The sequence below is a fragment of the Gopherus flavomarginatus genome, chromosome 14 (assembly GCF_025201925.1).
Source record: "Gopherus flavomarginatus isolate rGopFla2 chromosome 14, rGopFla2.mat.asm, whole genome shotgun sequence".
In the NCBI taxonomy this organism is placed as follows: Eukaryota; Metazoa; Chordata; order Testudines; family Testudinidae; genus Gopherus; species Gopherus flavomarginatus.
The window spans coordinates 38060878-38080583 of NC_066630.1; the positions used below are offsets into that span (position 1 = coordinate 38060878).

Here is a 19706-nt window from a genome sequence, read left to right on the forward strand (position 1 = left end):
TCCTACTTCTTGTTCAGCCAATCATCAAGAGAAACAAGTTTGTTTACTTTTATGGGAGATAATGCTACCAGCTTCTTATTTACAATGTCACCTGACAGTGAGAACAGGCATTTGCATGGCACTTTTGTAGCTGGCATTGCAAGGTATTTACATGCCAGATATACTAAACATTCATATGCCCCTTCATGCTTTGGCCACCATTCCAGAGGACATGCTTCCATATTGATGACACTAGTTAAAAGAATAATGCGTTAATTAAATGTGTGCCTGAACTCTTTGGGGGAGAATTGTATGCCTCCTGTTCTGTGTTTTACCCGCATTTTGCCACATATTTCAAGTTATAGCAGTCTCGGATGATGACCCAGCATGTTGTTTGATTTAAGAACACTTTCATTGCAGATTTGACAAAACACAAATAAATGTGAGATTTCTACAGACAGCTACAGCACTTGACTCAAGATTTAAGAATCTGAAGTGCCTTCCAAAATCTGTTTGGGATGAGACATATTTTCAAAAGTCTTAAAAGAGCAACACTCCGATGCAGAAACTACAGAACCCGAACCACCAAAAACGAAAATCAACCTTCTGCTGGTGGCATCTAACTCATGATGATGAAAATGAATATGCATCGGTCCGCTCTGTTTTGGATCATTATTGAGTAGAACCCTTCATCAGCATGGACACATGTCCTCTGGAATGGTGGGTGAAGGACATATGGAGGACATATGAATCTTTAGCACATCTGGCATGTAAATATCTTGCAATGCTGGCTACAAAAGTGCCACGAAAATGTCTGTTCTCACTTTCAGGTGCCATTGTAAACAAGAGGCGAGCAGCATTATCTCCTGCAAACGTAAACAACCTTGTTTGTCTGAGCGATTGGCTGAACAAGAAATAGGACTGAGTGGACTTGTAGATTCTAGTTTTACATGGTTTTATTTTTGAATGCAGTTATTTTTTGTACATAGTTCTACATTTGTAAGTTCAATTTTCATGATAGAAAAACTGCACTACAGGACGTGTATTAAGTGAATTGAAAAATACTATTTCTTTTATTTTTACAGTGAAAATATAATAAAAATAAAGTGAGCACTGTAAACTTTGTATTCTGTGTTGTAATGGAAATCAATATATTTGAAAATGTGGAAAACATTCAAAATATGTATATAAATAGTACTCTATTATTAACAGCACGATTAATCACGACTTTTTTAATCGTGCAATTAATCACAATTGTTTTAATCGCTTGACAGCCCTAAAAAACCCCTTCCATTGCTGTAGCAAAGGTCTACACTACAGCACTACAGTGGCATAGCTGCAGCACCGCTCCTGTGCCACTTGTAGCACCTGCAATATAGGCCTGGTCTACACTACGCATTTAAACCGATTTTAGCAGCGTTAAACCGATTTAACGCCGCACCTGTCCACACTACGAGGCCCTTTATATCGATATAAAGGGCTCTTTAAATCGGTTTCTGTACTCCTCCCCAACGAGAGGAGTAGCACTAAAATCAGTATTACCATATCAGATTAGGGTTAGTGTGGCCGCAAATCGATGGTATTGGCCTCTGGGTGGTATCCCACAGTGCACCACTGTGACCGCTCTGGACAGCAATCTGAACTCGGATGCAATGGCCAGGTAGACAGGAAAAGCCCCGCGAACTTTTGAATTTCATTTCCTGTTTGCCCAGCGTGGAGCTCTGATCAGCACGGGTGGCGATGCAGTCCCAAATCCAAAAAGAGCTCCAGCATGGACCGTACGGGAGATACTAGATCTGATCACTGTATGGGGAGACAAATCTGTTCTATCAGAGCTCTGTTACAGAAGACAAAAAGCCAAAGCATTTGAAAAAAATCTCCAAGCTACACAGTGCTGTGTGACAAGCGTAACGGAAAGCCAAAGAATCACATGGACGCTCATGGAGGGAGGGAGGGGGTACTGAGGACTTCAGCTATCCCACAGTCCACAGTAGTCTCCGAAAAGTATTTGCATTCTTGGCTGAGCTCCCAATGCCTGTAGGTTCAAACACATTGTCCGGCGTGGTTCAGGGAATAGCTCGTCAATTTACTCCCTCCTCCTCCCACCACGTGAAAGAAAAGGGAAAGAAATCGTTTCTTGACTTTTTTCAGTGTCACCCTATGTCTACTGAATGCTGCTGGTAGACGCGATGCCGCGGCAGTAAAGAGCAGTATCTGCTCCTCTTCCCTCCCCGGTGGCAGACGGTACAATATGCTTGATAGCTGCTGAGTACTCCTGGCTGACCTCAGGTGAGGCTGGCCGGGGGCGCCTGGGTGAAAATAGGAATGATTCCTGGTCATTCCCAATAGAAGATATAGAACGGCTGGTAACCATCTTCATCATAGCAACTGGGGGCTGAGCTCCATCAGCCCCCTCCCTTTCATGTGTAAAGAAAAGATTCTGTACTGCCTGGACTATCATAGCAGCAGGATGCTGGGCTCCTCTCCCCTACACCGCTTAATGTCCTGCCTGGACTATCATAGCAGCTGGAGGCTGCCTCCCCCTCATTTTATCTCACTAAAAAGTCAGTGTTTCTTATTCCTGCATTCTTTATAACTTCATGACACAAATGGAGGGGACACTGCCACGGTAGCCCAGGAAGGTTGGGGGAGGAGGGAAGCAACGGGTGGGGTTGTTGCAGGGGCACCCCCCGTAAATGGCATGCAGCTCGTCATTTCTGCGGGATCTGACACGGAGCGGCTGTGCTCTCTGGTTCTCTCATACACTGGTTCTCTAGTACACTTGCCCCATATTCTAGGCAGGACTGACTCTATTTTTAGATACCATAAAGGAGGGATTGACTCGGGGAGTCATTCCCATTTTTGTCTTTGCGCCCCCAGCCGACCTCAGCCAGGGGCATCCATGACAGCAGCAGATGGTACAGAACGACAGATAACCGTCATCTCATTGCCAATTTACAATGGCAGCAGACGGTACAGAACGATTGATAACCGTCTCTGCTATCATGCAAAAGCAAATGAATGCTGCTGTGTAGCGCTGGAGTATCGCCTCTGTCAGCGGCATCCAGTACACATACGGTGACAGTGACAAAAGGCAAAACAGGCTCCATGGTTGCCATGCTATGGTGTCTGCCAGGGCAATCCAGGGAAAAAGGGCACAAAATTATTGTCTGCCGTTGCTTTCCCGGAGGAAGGAATGACTGACGACATTTACCCAGAACCACTGGCGACAATGATTTTTGCCCCATCAGGCACTGGGATCTCAACCCAGAATTCCAAGGGGCAGGGGAGACTGTGGGAACTATGGGATAGCTACGGAATAGCTACCCACAGTGCAAGGCTCCGGAAATCGACGCTAGCCTCGTACCATGGACGCACACCGCCGAATTAATGTGCTTAGTGTGGCCATGTGCACTCGACTTCATACAATCTGTTTTACAAAACCGGTTTATGTAAAATCGGAATAATCCCATTGTGTAGACATACCCATAGACACGGCCTCAGAGTAGTCCTGTAATAAGTATAAGAGTGTTCTTTGAAATTATGTGATTCCTTTATCTTTGTGTTTGCTCTGTACCTCAGTCTCTCTGGGTCGTCTTGTCTCACTTCAGGATCATTCATTTCAGGCTGAGGCATCTCGGGATTGATGGAAATATTAATTTTCTTTTTTCTCTTTCCAGACATTTTGATTCCAAACCCTATAAAGAGAGATGACTCCATTTGTACAATCCTGTCTTCTCACAATCTCTGCAAACCTCCACTTTCAGCACAAAGACTTTGTTCCTATGACCCAACTAAACACGGAATTTTTTTTAGTCCAGTCTTGTAAATTAGAATCTTCATCCAAAACTGTCCGTTAAAAAGGACTCTTGAAATCTGTTATACCAACCCTCTGGAAAATGTGCAAGGATGGAAATATTATTCCAAAGTTTCTCTCTCTCATCACAAATCAAGCACAATATTTAAGACTTCTATCTGAAATATACCAACTGTTTTCTGTACAGTGGATGAAAACTTGGAATCTTACTAGGGAAAAAGATAAAATGTTGACTTTTTCATTTGTATGTGAATCTTTTTTCTGCTGTTGGATTTTGCCCTTCAGTTGTGCATTGCATTGTTGCAAAGATTTAATGTACCTGAGACTGTCTAAAACTGACGAAGTATGGGTGTCATATTTGCATACACATGTGCAGATATTCCTTCTGCTCCTTGGTCTGTGTATGTCCTTTCTACTCAGCTAACACATCAGGTTCGTTTGGATTTTCACAACTTCAGCATACTGGAGTTCACAAAAAACTCTTGTTACATTTTATCTACCTGTGTTTTTTGTATAGCTGCTATTACCATGGTATCTAAGCAATGTATTCTTAGCCCAACATTTTGTACTTAAAAAAAACACTTTTGATGACATTTTCCTTGAACAAAATAGATAATACAAGATTTAACAAAGTGTTGCAAATTTGGTGTTTTAGCAGGTTTGATTTTCATCAAAATACAAGTGTGGAAGTTAACACAGTCAAAACAATATCAAACCAGCCTGAAACCAGCTTGAGCAGAAGGCTCCATGGAGAACACGGTGATCATAAGAATGTAAAAGTACTGAAAAAAGTGACATTGACTGGTGAGTTAGTCATGAACTGCAAAATCTCTTTCTTTATTCTTTCTCTTTTTGATGTATATGAATTTTGAAAGAGACTACAGATTGAAAATCTTCAAAGATTCAAATGTAGATTTTTAGTTGACAAGTGACAAGATGATAAAAAACAAGTGTTCATGGTTAATAATCACACACTCTTTTTATATTCACAGTTCAGTCTATACATTTTCATTATTATTTTTCCCAGTAAAACAAAGTGGCATACAGAATCCCAACCCTCTGCACAAAAAAGGGTCAGCTGGATGATCCATTCCACAGAGCAGACTCAGCTTCCCCACTCACTCTTGCAACAAGCCGTGCCAGATTAAACCAGACTCAAAGGTGGAGGTCGGGGGAGGTGTGACAGGCTAGGACCCATGTTTCAAAAGCTCCCCAAATTTTGCTAATCTGATCCCACAAATATATGAACCTATTTGGAGCCATATATTTTTCATCGCTTCAAGCCAAGTTTACTCTAAAACTTTGGCTGTATTCAATTGTAAGAGTGGTACAATTGGAGAGGCTCAAAATCAAACAAAAGTCAATCTCTGACAAATTCAGTGAGGGACCAAATATGGCCCTAAACTTAAAGCTACATTTCAAAGAGGATGAGAGCCATCATTCTTTCACACTGAATCTGAGGCTGTCAATTTTTAAACCACTAGGGAGAAATGTTGCAATTCATGGATAAATCATCATGAGCCAGTGTTCACTAACATGTATTGAAAAAAGTCTCATGATCGCAGTATTCCCTAGATTGTTCTTCTATTCAGACTTTTTTTCAGATTAGTCTGGCTTGGCTACATTTGTTACCACCCTTCAACTTTAATACTGACCACACTAAAACCAGGATGGAATTTTCAAGAATGTTGATGACAATTAGGCCCCTGACTCCTGCTGAAAGCAGCTTAGTATTTTTCAAAATCCCCCCCCACACCTTTGATTCATTCCTCGTCCATTTGCCAGTATGTCTTTGGTTGGAAGGGAAACAGAACGAGTTTCAAAAATATCACTCTGCTTAAGTAATCAAAAACTGTGGGAATAACTCAAATCACCATTTCCCATGGATATACTGATGCTCATGTTTCTTTAAAACCTACTCAAAGCTTTGTATGAGCAGATTGACAAACATAGCTATAAACCCTGATACAAGGAAAATAAAATCGTTACCAATGATACAAAAGCTCTGTTATTTTATAGATTACTGTGCTTAGTGTGATGAACTAGGAATGTTCTTAATGTTTTCTCTGAATACTGTGTTGGTGCCTCAGTGTCCCCTAGGCAGTTCTTAAGTATCTGGCAGAGCAAAGGGCCAGTGCATCTAAATGCCTGACCCTCTGTCTCCTAGCAACTGATGGCCTGGGCCCCTCCTCTGCAAAGGTGCCAACTGAAGGTGTTAGAGACAAAGGGATCAGGTGACCTCCTGGCCCGGGAAAGGAACTGAGCAGAGGAGGAGGGGCTGGAGGGGCTGGTTAGTCTGGAGCTGGCTGGGGACGAGGAGTGAAGCGCAGATGTGGGGGTCTGGCTCACTGCCCCCCAAAATGGACCCGGCCGAGGGGTCCGGTTCGCTGTATCTACAAGCTCTGTTTTAGACCCTGTTCCTGTCATCGAATAAACCTCTGTTTTACTGGCTGGCTGAGAGTCCCGTCTGACTGTGAAGTGGGGGTGCAGGACCCTATGGCTTCCCCAGGACCCCGCTGTGGCGGGGTCTCTGTGGGAAGCGCACGGAGGGGCGGAGGATGCTGAATGCTCCAAGGAGAGACCCAGGAGGTGAAGACGTGTGAGCTTCTTGCCCTGAACAAGTCTGCTCCAAGGGAGAGGAGGCTCCCCAAAGTCCTGACTGGCTTTGTGGGGAGCTGTTCCAGAGCATCGCCCGGGGACTCCGTGACAACTGGCAGCGGCGGGACGTACTGCACCCCGTGAATGGCGTTTCTTGCAGTAAGTGACTGGGGAGCAGTAAAACAAAGGGGGATAATGAGGACCAGGCGTGCTGAAGGCTCAGAGAGGGACGGTTTCAGGGGGCTGTTAACCTCTGGGAGTGTGTGACCAGCGAGAAGGACTGTTGGAGTAATGGGTCCCCCTGAGGACTGCAGGGAGCAGTCTCAGGGGCGGAGGAGCTTGCCGCTCGACCCTGGGAGAGAGAAGGATTTTTGCAGTAACAGGTTTTCCCCTGGGGATTGCAGGAGCAGTCCCAGGGGCGAAGGAGTCTGCAGCTCGACCCTGGCAAAGAGGTGGTGATCACGAGAAGGGCTGGCACACCAGGGGCTCTTCCTGGAAACCATGGGGGAGCCAAGAGCACACAGGCCTGTGAGTCCAGAGCCACTTGGGAACAGTGAAGTGATGGCCTACCACCATCTCCTTAAGAAGGACATTGTGATCCTGTGCACAAAGAGAGGGTTACGCATGGGGAAGTTCACCAAGGCACAGTTAATCGTGCAGTTGGAGGAGGAGGACCGCTCTGAGGAGCAGATTCCTGGCCCAGATGGGGCTACAAGAGGATCTGGGAGCAGCTGAAGCAGCATCCAGGCAAATCCGAGAGTCTGGTCCCCAACCAGACGAGTCTTCACGATCGGGTTCCCCATCAGGGGATCGGAGATGGATGGGATGGGAGCAGAGCCCGAGAGGGCGAGAGGACCGTGAGAGAGACCAAGAGCCTGAGGAAAAGCTGCAGGAGAAGCAGCAGCAGCATGGACTGGCGATGGTAGAGCAGAGAGACATAGGGGGCTGCCCAGGGGTCAGTGGGGAAACACGCCTGGGGTGGCGAGACCCTGGGACAGAGAGAACTGTGGTGGTGCAGCCGCAGATGCTGAGGGGCTGTGGGACCTGGGTGAAAGTCCCTGGGAAGAAGCCCTGCCTATGGCCCAGATCCCTGTGCAGACCCAGGAGGGGTCGGGCTGGCTGGTCGTTGGGGCTCTCCAGCATATCGGCTGGGAGGCCCTGTTGGGGCGTGACTGTGTCTCTTTGGGACAGGATCCAGGCCCTGCTCCTGTAACGGCCGAGGGCTTGAATTTAAATCCAGGGAACCAATTGGCTAGGATGGAAATGGTCAGTGAAAATGCAAATGACCTGGCTGGCAGTGGGGAGGGGCTGCTGAGCTCAGGATACCTGCCTACCTGTAACCAGCCCCCTGGGGCTGAGTGGGAGGGAGAGATGCTCCCCGCCCCCCTGCACACTGGAGAGGGGGCTCACGCTGGCTCTGATGCTGTGACCAGAGCAGAGAGCTCGCTGCCTGCCCCCACTGGAACAGCAAGGAGAGTGCTGAGCATGGGGGGAGCTGAGACCACAGCTGAGTGGGAGGACACCCAGGCAGGGCAGGTCGGCTGCCATCCAGGTTTGCCTGGTCCAGACGTGCTGCTGGGAAGTGATTACACAGCAGGGAGGGAGCTACCAGGGACAGGGCTCAGGGGGTCTGTGACCCCAGGCCCAGCCAGCGAGAGGGAGCAGGTCCCACTCCCTGCCCCAGCAGCTGGATTCCAGACCGAGCCGCGGAAGGATCCCTCCTTGGAGAAGCTGAGGGAACTTGCTGGCCACAGCGCTGCAAACCCCCTTGGGGAAGGCTGCAGGGACAGAGTCCTGCGGGAGAAAGGATTCCTGTACCGGGAATGGGTTCCCCAAGGGGAAGTAGAACTGGGGGGAATTGGGAGGCAGCTGGTGATGCCCCAGGAATCCACAGGGTTCTTCCCTTTCGAGGTGCTGTATGGGAAGAGAGTGAGGGGACCCCTGGACCTGGAAGGGGAGGATTGGGAGGAGAAGGGGGAAGACCCCCTGGGGGATCTCTTCCCTGAGGTGGGAGCCAATCTCCCTATCAGGTGTTCCCTGTTCAGAGTCACTGGGAAAGCAACCCAGATCCTGGAGAGAGAGGTCAAGGACATGCTGGCTTTAGATGTGACCCAGCCGTTCAACAGCCCATGGGCCTCACCCGTGGGGCTGATCCCCAAGGTAGACAGGATGATCTGGTTTTGTGGGGGCTATCAGAAGCTTAAAGCCATCATGGTGTCCGATGCCGACCCCGTGACTAGGCCTGGGGAGATTCTAGACAAGCTGAGGGGGATGGAGAACTTGGCCCTGGCAAACACAGATAACGTGCATCTTTAGCCAGACCTGGGAGGAACAGGTGACCCAGGTGAAGAGAGGGCTGGGCTGTCTCAAGTAGGTGGGACTGACGGTAAAAGCTGGAAAGTGCAAGATGGGGACGGCAGAGGTGTTGTATCTGGGCCACAAGGTGGGGAGTGGCTGCCCAAGCCCAAAGCTGGCCAAGGCCAAGATGGAGGCTCTTAACCAAGAGAGCCCGAATCTCAGACCAGAGTGCTGGGAGAAGACTCCATCCCAGTTTGAACCCCAGGGGTATTGGGGTAGCAAAAGGGTTCAAGCCGCATAAACCTTCCCACATGCAGCCTGCGAGTGCCATCAAGCACACCCGACCTAAGGGACGGCGTGAGACTGGACTGTCCTGGTGTAACTCACACCAAGGAATGGGAGAGATGCTGGGGCATCCATGGGAACGTTGGTGGGTTCGAACTTCCCCAGGTCACTGGCTAAAGTGACCTCGCTCAGTTCGGTCTCGAAGGGGGGAGAGATGTGATGAACTAGGAATGTTCTTAATGTTTTCTCTGAATACTGTGTTGGTGCCTCAGTGTCCCCTAGGCAGTTCTTAAGTATCTGGCAGAGCAAAGGGCCAGTGCATCTAAATGCCTGACCCTCTGTCTCCTAGCAACTGATGGCCTGGGCCCCTCCTCTGCAAAGGTGCCAACTGAAGGTGTTGGAGACAAAGGGATCAGGTGACCTCCTGGCCCGGGAAAGGAACTGAGCAGAGGAGGGGCTGGTTAGTCTGGAGCTGGCTGGGGTCGAGGAGTGAAGTGCAGATGTGGGGGTCAGGCTCACTGCCCCCCAGAGTGGACCCGGCCGAGGGGTCCGGTTCGCTGTATCTACAAGCTCTGTTTTAGACCCTGTTCCTGTCATCGAATAAACCTCTGTTTTACTGGCTGGCTGAGAGTCCCGTCTGACTGTGAAGTGGGGGGTGCAGGACCCTATGGCTTCCCCAGTACCCCGCTGGGGCGGGCTCGCTGTGGGAAGCGCACGGAGGGGCGGAGGATGCTGAATGCTCCAAGGAGAGACCCAGGAGGTGAAGACGTGTGAGCTTCTTGCCCTGAACTAGTCTGCTCCAAGGGAGAGGAGGCTCCCCAAAGTCCTGACTGGCTTTGTGGGGAGCTGTTCCAGAGCATCGCCCGGGGACTCCATGACACTTAGTAATAGTACAGGGGTTTTGATGCTGTTTTATTTCTTAACGCGCACAATTAAAGGCAGGGCAAACAAGGTTTAATAAAGCAAAGAAAAAAAATGAATTCCCAAATAAAATGTAAAACATTTTAAAATTTCTAAACAAGCAAGACAAGGACAAAGTACGTCAAATTCTGCTTTCAGTTGTACCAGTGTAAGTCTGCAGTAACTCCGGTTAAATCAGTGCAGTTACTCTGGAGTTACACTTGTTTACCCAAGACCAAACTCTGGCCCAAAGACTGTGATTTTCACCTAGAAGCATTATCTCTGGTCTATTGAGTTATAGCACTAAAGTGAATGTGGCATTGGAATTCAAATCCAATATTCTGCCTCCGCATGAATACAATTTAATAATTAAATCATTGGCATTCAGAGATCATTAAGATCTACTTAAACCTACTTAGCACAGATATTAATTTGTCTGGATTTTCACTGTGTTCCTTATTAAGCAAGATGACCCATGTTCACACTCCAAAGAAAAAAAAGGAATGCCTAACCACATAGATCCAATTCATACTCACTGTGGTCTTTATAGAGTTTGTGGCTAGGGCCAGATTCATGCCTTGGGCATAATGGGGTGCAATTTGCAACTCCCCTGTGCCTGGCAGAGTGGCTGCACTGAAGAAAAGATTCAAACCTCAGACACAGGCAGTTGTGAGATCACAGATGCTGTCCCCTAGCATTCTGATAGGGAAGGAAAGAGAGGCAAGGATGGTTTGTATCACCATGCCCCTTCTCCAGGCTGACTTACTGCTGTCAGTGACCCACTATCTGGGTTGCATCCGTGTGAACTTGTCCCAGTTCTTCTAGTTAGATCCAGTCGGAAAAGGCTTAGCTGAAAAGATGAGCCTAGCGTAACATGCTGAAGGTTAACAAATTCAAGATCTGACACCTGCCAGAATGAGAAAATTCCACAGACAGGGACCTTCTAACCAAGAACTGCCTGCATCAAGATCTTAAGACAGTCAGCAAAAACACTCCAGCTGATTTCAGCCATCACAAAGAAGATGGCCACACTCTAAAACAGACAAATGCCAAATCACATAGGCCTACGTCCTCAAAGGTACTGAGACACTTCACTACCATGGGAGTGAGACGCCTAAATACCTTTGAGATTCTAGGTCAGAGGGTTTTACGTTAAATTAAAAATAACTTGCATCAGGGAAGCCAGTACAGTTTATGGGATGGAGGTATGTTCTTGTGCCAACCAGCTCCACTGAACAGACCTGCCATCAAATTAGACAGAGCAGTTTAAAGCTTCTGAATTACAGGTTTGTCACATCTTAAGCACATTTAAGATACGCGAATTCAGCTTTACACGGTTGGCAAAAACAAAACAAAAAAAGAGAAAAATAATAATTTAAATACTGTTCCTGTAGTGTGGGCGATTCCGCTCGCCATTGCACTCAATGTAATTTTGACTATATGCGGTTTTTACTATACACGCTGACCGCGGAATGTAACCCCAGCGTAAGATGAGACAGACCTGTATATGTTTTTAGTTTTAATTTAAATTCACTAGGGATGAAAAAATGGCCCCATTAAAGTGAATGAGAATTTTGCCAGAATTTCTCGCTTGATTTTAAAAATCTAAACAAACTGTAACTTATCTGGGGCAGGGACTGTCTTCCTACATGTCTGTACAGCACAATGAACTCTTTGATGCAACATGTAATTGCCAGGTCCTTTCTTCACACCTTTGTCGTGGGGCAAGAGATTCCCAAGAGGCCGGGCTTTTACGTGACTGTCCTGATTTCACTGGAGTGGTCCTGAGTGGAGGTTAGCTTGAACGCTACCTCCTGCCAGTGCAATCTTATTACGCCACAGCAAGGGGGCGGCGTTGTCTCATGAGGGCATTTCATGACATCACGACTCAACCTGTCCCAGACCCAGCCTGGATTCAACCCGAGTGCAAACTGCCTGTCTGCACCGGTGGGGAAAGGGATGTGGACACTGGGAGCAGCCAGGGGTCTGGTATCTCCCGGAGGGCGGCTGGTGTCCCCAGGGGCCAGGCTGGGTGCAATGGGAGGGGCAGAGCTGGTGATGGGGGGAACGGGGAGCAATGGGTCCATTTGGTTTAGAATTAAAGCTGTTACACGCTGTCTTTGCAGCACACCACTGAGTATTGGGCAGTGTCCCCCCAGCACACCACTGAGTAGTGGGGGGGGTGTCCTCCCACAGAACACCACTGAGTATTGGGGGGTTCCCCCAGGCACAGCACTGAGTATTGAGGGTGCCCAGGCACACCGAGTATTGGGGGGGTGTCCCCCCGGCACACCACTGAGTATTGAGGGGGTCCCCCAGGCACAGCATTCAGTAGTGGGGGGTGTCCCCCTGGCACACCACTGAGTATTGAGGGCGCCCAGGCACACCGAGTATTGGGGGGGTGTCCCCCCAGCACACCACTGAGTAGTGGGGGGGACCCAGGCACACCACTGAGTATTGAGGGCGCCCAGGCACACCGAGTATTGGGGGGGTGTCCCCCTGGCACAGCACTGAGTATTGGGGGGTCCCCCCGTCCGAGGGGAGCTCCCCCTCCTAACAGCAGGGGGCCTCACCCTCACATGCTCCGCCTCCCGTTGGCCCCCGGCCCCGCGCTTCGACGCCGCGGCGCTGTCGGTTACCGGCCGCCCCCGCTAGAGTCATGAGGCAGCTCGCGCCCCGCCAGCTCCTGCTCGCGCCGCCCGCAACGATCCATCGGGCAGGGCGGGGGTGCAGCGCCGCGGGAGAGAAGACACCCCCCCCCCGGTCGGGCGCAACATCATTAGCCTCGCGGGTTGCAACTGCCAACTGCACACACACCCAGCGTAGCTATTTGCAGCGCGCGAGGGCACGTGCCCGCGCACGCGCGCGCACACCCACTGCCCACTGGGTCTCCCCTCGATTGCTCTGGCCTGGCGCTGCTGCCGGTTTCCGGGGTGGCGCATGCGTGTTGTCCGTTCCTAGCGGCTGCTTCTGCCTGGCAGCGCCTGAGAGCGCGCCGCCGCCGCCCCGCCATGGCCGAAGCCTATTTCCCAGTGGGGCCCGGGGTGGGGCCCGAGGAGAATTTCCTCTCGCTGGAAGACATCCTGATGTCCCAGGAGAAGCTACCGGGGCGCGTGGAGGCTGCCCTGCCCCGCCTGGCTGCCGTGCTGGGCAAGGGCGCAGCGGCCGGCCAGAGCGACGGCATCCCGGAGGTAACCCGCCGCCGGGGACTACAGCTCCCGGCAGCCACCGGGCGGGTGGGCAAGAGCGCGGGGCGGGCTGCGGGCTGGGGTCGGCGCTGACCTGGGCCGGCCGGGCGGGAGCTGCGTTCTGTATCTGCCCGCCGGGGCTCGGGCATGAGGAGACCTGAGGGCTCTGCCTGGGCTGAGCTCGGGGGTGGAGCGGGGCATGCTGGGAAATGTAGTCTCCGCCGTGAGTTTGGTGTCGTGCGGGGTCGCTAGGGGAGTTCTCTGCTGAAGGCGGGATTTTGTGGTGGGCAGGTTTGGCCTTGGGTGCAATAAATCGCAGTAGGCTCCATGCGTTTTTGTATTAAAGATTGGGGGTGGGGGGCTGCACACTGTTCTGCGTGGGCACATCTTACCCCACCACACATTCTAATCTGAGATCTATGGGGTATTTAGTGCAATTAAAGGGTAATCGCTCTTCACACCCAGTATCAGAAAACACTTGTTTATGTAGCATCCCCTCAGCCTGTAGAACGTATTTACTGACGCAATTACTGTGGCTGGGGTATTTTTTTAAGGGCCTGTAGGCGTTATACCCACTAAATATTGCCGTGAGGTGAGCATTCTTGGTAGAGAATGTAGTTGGTTAGCTGTTTAGTTTAAACTCTGGTTATTGTCTAGGGTAGTGGCTCTCAAACTTTTTTTTTACTGATGACCCCTTTCACACAGCAAGCCTCTGAGTTTGACCCCCCCCTTATAAATTAAAAACACTTGTTTATATATTTAACACCGTTATAAATGCTGGAGGTAAAGCGGGGGTTGGGGTGGAGGCTAACAGTTTGCGACCCCCCCATGTAATAACCTCGTGCCCCCCTGAGAGGTCCCAACCACCAGTTTGATGACCCCTAGTCTAGGGACTGTGCCCTGCAAGTAAATTGTATGTGTAAAATTACTTCCTGAAGTAATTCTATTGGGGGGAATCACATGAGCAAAGTTGCACATATGTGAAAGTGTCAGCAGGATCAGGGACTCTGCTTGTAAATTTGCTTACACTGCAAGATTGTTTTTTATTTATATATACATGTTACACATGCAGCTGTCTTTCTGTGCCTCATACTTTGGCACCCATTCTAACACAAAATTCATGCCTACGGACTTTGCCAGTGACAACCAAAATCTATGATTTACATTAGTTTCCACTATTGTAGACTGAAATAAAATCACTCTCTTATGACACTTCAGTATTCATCTGAGTCTCATGTTTATTTGTTATCCTGATCAGAGTTCATTTACCTATTTTTTGGGGTGTGTTGGGTGGGGTTTCTGTTGTGTGCCTGCAGGGTTCAAAGGTGGAAATACCCCTGTGGCTAGCAAAAGGGTTGTATGACAACAAACGGAGGATACTTTCAGTGGAACTGCCCAAGATTTACAAGGAAGGCTGGCGGACAGTGTTCAGTGCTGATGCCAATGTGGTTGACCTGCATAAAATGGGGCCATACTACTATAGCTTTGGCTCCCAGCTCCTGAATTTTGACAATCCAGAGAACCCAGAGATAGCTCAGACTATACTGCAGGCAAGTATTCGAACCAAGTCTAGTTTCTTTGGTAGATTTGGTTTCCTTTTTCTTTGCTGCCTCCTCCATATTTTCTGCAACTTTGCTGTAAAGAACATGTAAAAACATGATTTTAGCTTGAGTAAGGACTGCAAGATCAGGCCCTCTGGCCTCAAATGTGCATATTCAGATCCCAGAAAATTCAATAAGATTCACATGTATTCATCCAGGAGCTGAATTTGGTCCTGTGAATTTTGTACAAGGAACATGATGTCATCTAGAAGAAGAAACACTTTGATGCATCACTTCTTAGTAACAGAATATGCAAAGTATCTGTCAGAGATTGTATCTCTGGAGCATCCCACTGGGGTGAGAGTATGCGCCTCTTTGGTCCCAGATACCCTTCTCTGGCTGTATGCATCACTATTTTGCTGGTTCGGAGTGCAGGGTTTAGTCCTCTCGTCGTATATCTGAGGGACGCTGCTCACCCACCTACATGCTCACTTGGTATAACAGAATCCAAAACAAAAAATGGCAAACAAAATAATCCTGCAGTACAAGCTTACCCCATTTTTTGTCTGCAAGGCAGAAGTTAAATAGTCTCTGTGAAGAGACGGGGGGGAGTCTAGGGTCTTAACTGTCTGTGTGTCTGAGGGGCTCAGGCTGAATGCCTGAGACTGTAATAGAAAGAATACAACATAAAGATGGTCGGTGGCAGAGATTCATAAGCAGCCCCTGTGTTAGAGCCTCGGTGGGCTCAGCTTTCCTCTGAGTGCCACATTACCCTGAGCAGGGATACTCCCCTGTAAGGACCTGCTGCTCACAGGCTTCGCTGGTGTGTGGGGCTGGGTGCTGATTAACCCCTTCCTGATTGGAGTGAGGATTGGCCCCACCACAGTGTCCCTCCTCCCTGTTAATGAGTCTTGTATATCATGGCATAAATAAACTAACGTTCAAAGAAGTATAAATGAAATGTGTGACTAAATTTCAGAGACCTCACTGAGAGCTTGAAAGTCTCTATTTGGTGGTTGTAGAGCACCCAAATACCAAAGTTTTAGATGCCAAATAAATGCATATACTAGAAATAATAAATAAAACCCAGTCATATTTTGAGACTGGTGCTTCTAAAAGCATGGTTTCCCAAGTAATCTTAAACCCAATTTCCAAAGATGATCAAGAGTTTAACCCTTTTTCCTTTCTCTGTAACTTATTACATACTTTTTTTTTTTTACCGCGGTGGTAGGGGGAAAAAAATCTTTTCAATTATCCCCTCTTTGTTTAGCTTTTAAAATGTATTGTGTTTGTATTGTATATTTTTGAATTGTAGTGAATGTGAAAGTGTTTGAACAGCATCCCAAGTGCTTTGGAGGCAGAGAGAGGTTTGTGTTTGGTAAATGCAATCAGGAGTAGTAATATTACCTTTAAAAGGGGGAGTCTCATTTGTCTCAATTTTGAGAAGAAGCACATTAAGCAGCATTGTAACAAATGCATGACCACAGATTAATGGCCTGCAGTCGAGCAAGGCCCCCTGCTCCAAAACCAGTGACTTCTCCCCTTGAATGGAGGTGGAATTATAGTTGTATTATGTTTTAGTAGCCTCTCTTGGCCAGCCACTAGAAAGCAACAATCACACTTGACCAAATCTAATTACACCCAGAGATGCACATACTTTCTAGCCAGGATTTTGTATACTCATCCATCCACCCCAGTTAGGTAAAGCTTATCCTTGAGTATGTCAAGCTCAGTACCAGCACTCAGGTGCTAGCCCAGAACAAATCCTTGGCTGCGTACATACTAACAGCATAGGAACTAGAACCCTGGATCTTTCAGCTCCGTAAGCAAAGGCCTCTAGTACCTGAGTTCAAGAAGAATCTCCCTTAGCCATTGATAATTCTGCTTCTCTCCCTTAGACATTTATTGGCCGTTTCCGTCGCATCATGGACTCCTCCCAGAATGCCTACAATGAGGACACCTCTGCATTGGTGGCACGGTTGGATGAGCTGGAACGAGCGTTGTTTCGAGCTGGTCAGAAAGGGCTGAATGACTTTCAGTGCTGGGAGAAGGGGCAGGCTTCTCAGATCACAGCATCCAGCCTGGTGCAGAATTACAGGAAGAGAAAATTCACAGACATGGATGGTTGAAAGTGTGAAGGACATAAAACTGCTACAGGGGACACTGATGTTCTCTGTGTCAGAGAGGAGAGACCAGCCAACCTTGGGAAAGAACAGACTCTCCTCCCAGTTTAACTGAAGTTCTTCTGCGCAGTATCTTCAAATTAGCCCAAAGCACATTTTAGACCAGAGGACGAGTATAACAAGAATACATCACAAAATTATTTTACAGCACACACATCCTTCTCCCATGGATTTACGGTAATAGTTTTGGGCTTCATAGCTGAGTGGATATAAAAGGCTCTTCTGAAAGAGGATCATTTAATATGTATTGTTTTTATCATATAAATAGATCTGGAATTGTAAATAGGGATTCTGAAAATGTAATTTCAACTCTTTCACCCCCACCTCAAATACCCCAATGTGTTGACATAGGAACAGTTGTTTCGAGCTTCATGATTCCAGAGGACATCCCAGTAACATGAGGAGAAGAGTGGTGTAGATTGCATTGTGTTATGCCCTTCTCTCTTGCTATGGCTTAATGTGCCGGTATAAGTGTCTTTGTTAGTGGTAAGCATCTGCTATTAGCTGATTGTGTTGCTGCTTTAGTTTCGTATGTGATTTTAATGCTTGTCATTGGTACAGTGGAGACTGCCTTCTGTTTGTCCACACAGCAGTTGAAGTGGTGTTGCAAGCTTTATGCACCCTGCCTCCACCTCCCACTGCCACTACTATGCCTCAGACCCAGAAAGCCCACTTCTGGGCAGCAGGTGGAAATGGAATGCCCATTCACTCCTAGATGCATGGTGGTTTTTGTGATGTGGACACCGCGAAAGAAGTTCTCCTGATTGCTAGTTTTGGCTAATGGTGATGGGGCAGAGTTAATGAGTTGTTTCTTTCCTTCTGATCTATTGTTGTTTCCTCTCTGGAAATGCCATTCTTGCCATTGGGAGCGAATGGAATTAGAACTCATTAAACAGCACAAGAGTTGCTCTATGGAGATATCTTCAAAACGTAGCTCTGCTTGTGAGTCACATTGGAGGGCACGAGAACACCCAGAAACACATGGTTCCCTTTCTAGAAAGGTACTCATGGGACCATTGGAATCGGTATTCTTGGGACGAGTCATTAGAAACTATCTGAGTGTTTCTTAGCCTTCCTTGGGAGGAAGCTCTTTAAAAAATAACTACCAAGAGGGGGCTTCTCCTGAGAGGTGCCTGTTGACTTCATTAGTAGCTGTGGATGTTAATCAGACTTTCAGCATCTCCTGGGATCAGGCCCATGGAGAGCTAAATTTTGTATGGGCAACTTGTTCTTGTCCACAAATACTTAATGTAAGTGTTGGCTAAGGGATCCCCCCGAATGCATGATGGCAATTCTTTGGGCCTCAGGAGCGAAAGCTCTGCCTCTGCAGTTAATCAAAAAGGATACTGACTGCTGGATACGGCAGCATCTTCAACTTCCCATGGTCTCTGAAGTGCACAGGGCAACCTATCCCACTGCAGGAGACGAAGTAGCAGCTAGTGGAATATGAAGAGGGAGTTCAAGCATGCACATTATTAAATGCCACTGTGCTAAATGACAGCATGCTATGAAAATGATGCATTTTTTGTAAGAAACTAATTTTAGCCTGGATTTGTATATTATCTATTTTGGGATTTCTGTGCTGAATAAATGAGTGTTTCACGTGAAATAAGTTCTTCACACAGAATGTCTCTCTGTAATTGCCCTGCTGCTGAGAATCAGTCATGGCCAGGAGAAGAATGGCCACTCGGAAACCTTAGCCACAGGGTTAGTGAAGTCTTGTTGCTAGAACCCACCATGTTCTTCACACTGCTCCCAAACATAGGAATGTTATGTTTATACACTTCCGCTGGCAAGCGACATCTTCTGTTTGACTCCCAGCTCCACTGAGACAATCCTAGCATTTGCCACGAGTCACGTTAGAGACACTGCTAGCATAGACTCCGACTTCTGCTCCCGCTGGTGGGTGCCCAGCTCCACCCCTTCCACGAGGTCCTTCCCCCATTCCAACCCTTTCCCCAAAGTCCCCAATGCCCCCTCCCTGCCCCTATTCCAACTCCTTCCCCAAATCCCCGGCCCCACCTCTTTCTTGCTTCCTCCTCTTAGTGCGCTGTGTTCCCACTCCCCTCTCCCCCCTTCCTGGAGCGGCCAAACAGCTGTTTGGCAGCAGCTGGGCGGGAAGCGTTGGGAGGTAGGCAGAGGGGGAGGGATGGCGCGTTCGGAGGGGGCAGGGGGAAGAGGAGTTTGGCTGCCAGTGGGTGCAAAGCACCCACTAATTTTTCCCTGTGGGTGTGCCAGCTCCGGAGCACCCGTGGAGTCGGCGCCTATGACTGCTAGGTTGATACAAGGCTCCAACCTTTGATCTTGTTTTTTAAAAAAGTATAAAACCCAAGTGACAGAAATGTGTCAGTATTTATGCTTAGATTTTGGAGTTTGTTTTTAATTGATATTTTTGATGTAATCATTCTCTTGCAGTATGTGCAGCCCAAACATTGAAGCATTGTGGTAATACAAGAACCAGAAAGTGAAATTGACTGATGATAATACTGTACAGTGTTCACTGTATATAGTGCTTATATTCAAACACTTTCCAAATATTAACTAATGAATTCTCACAATCCCAGAGGGGGAAACTGAGGCACAGACATACATGACACACCAAAAGTCACACAGCAACATGATAGCAGAGCCAGACATAGAATCTGTGTCCTGACTCCTACTCAGTGCTCTAACTACTAGAATGCAGGCGCTCCAAAATAAGAGCAAAACGGACACAATCTGTTTTCATTGTCCAAGCTGAGTGAAGTGAAAACAGGCCAATCAGTATATATGATTTAAAAGTAATTTAGGTTTAAAAAACCCAGTTTTAAAGGGGGCATCACTGACATGAAATCTAGTCTGATTGCCAAACACGCGTTCCCTAAATTCTTTTACCAATTTTCATGGCATGTTTTTTAAAATAAAAGTTTTCTCTCAA

The 19706-nt window shown here is 48.0% G+C and overlaps 2 protein-coding genes across 7 annotated transcripts in view; one reads left to right on the forward strand and one right to left on the reverse strand.

Annotated features, from left to right (window-relative positions):
• The window catches only part of LOC127034283 (diacylglycerol O-acyltransferase 1-like), a 48214-nt gene extending 35676 nt beyond the window's left edge, over nt 1-12538 (reverse strand). For 5 of the 6 annotated variants that reach the window (XM_050922979.1, XM_050922978.1, XM_050922976.1 and 2 more), the window contains exons 1-2: nt 12451-12538; nt 3557-3677 (exon numbers count right to left, since the gene is read on the reverse strand). In XM_050922979.1, coding sequence (XP_050778936.1) covers nt 3557-3677; nt 12451-12538 — 209 coding nt within the window. The remainder of the gene's footprint in view (nt 1-3556; nt 3678-12450) is intronic. The other variant, XM_050922977.1, reaches the window with a different exon arrangement.
• On the forward strand, nt 12537-18401 carry GINS3 (GINS complex subunit 3). Its single transcript, XM_050922996.1, is given in 4 exon segments — nt 12537-12722; nt 12724-13068; nt 14382-14615; nt 16505-18401. Coding segments are annotated over 4 exon segments (996 nt in total). The 3' UTR covers nt 16736-18401.
• Nucleotides 18402-19706: the final 1305 nt, after the last annotated feature.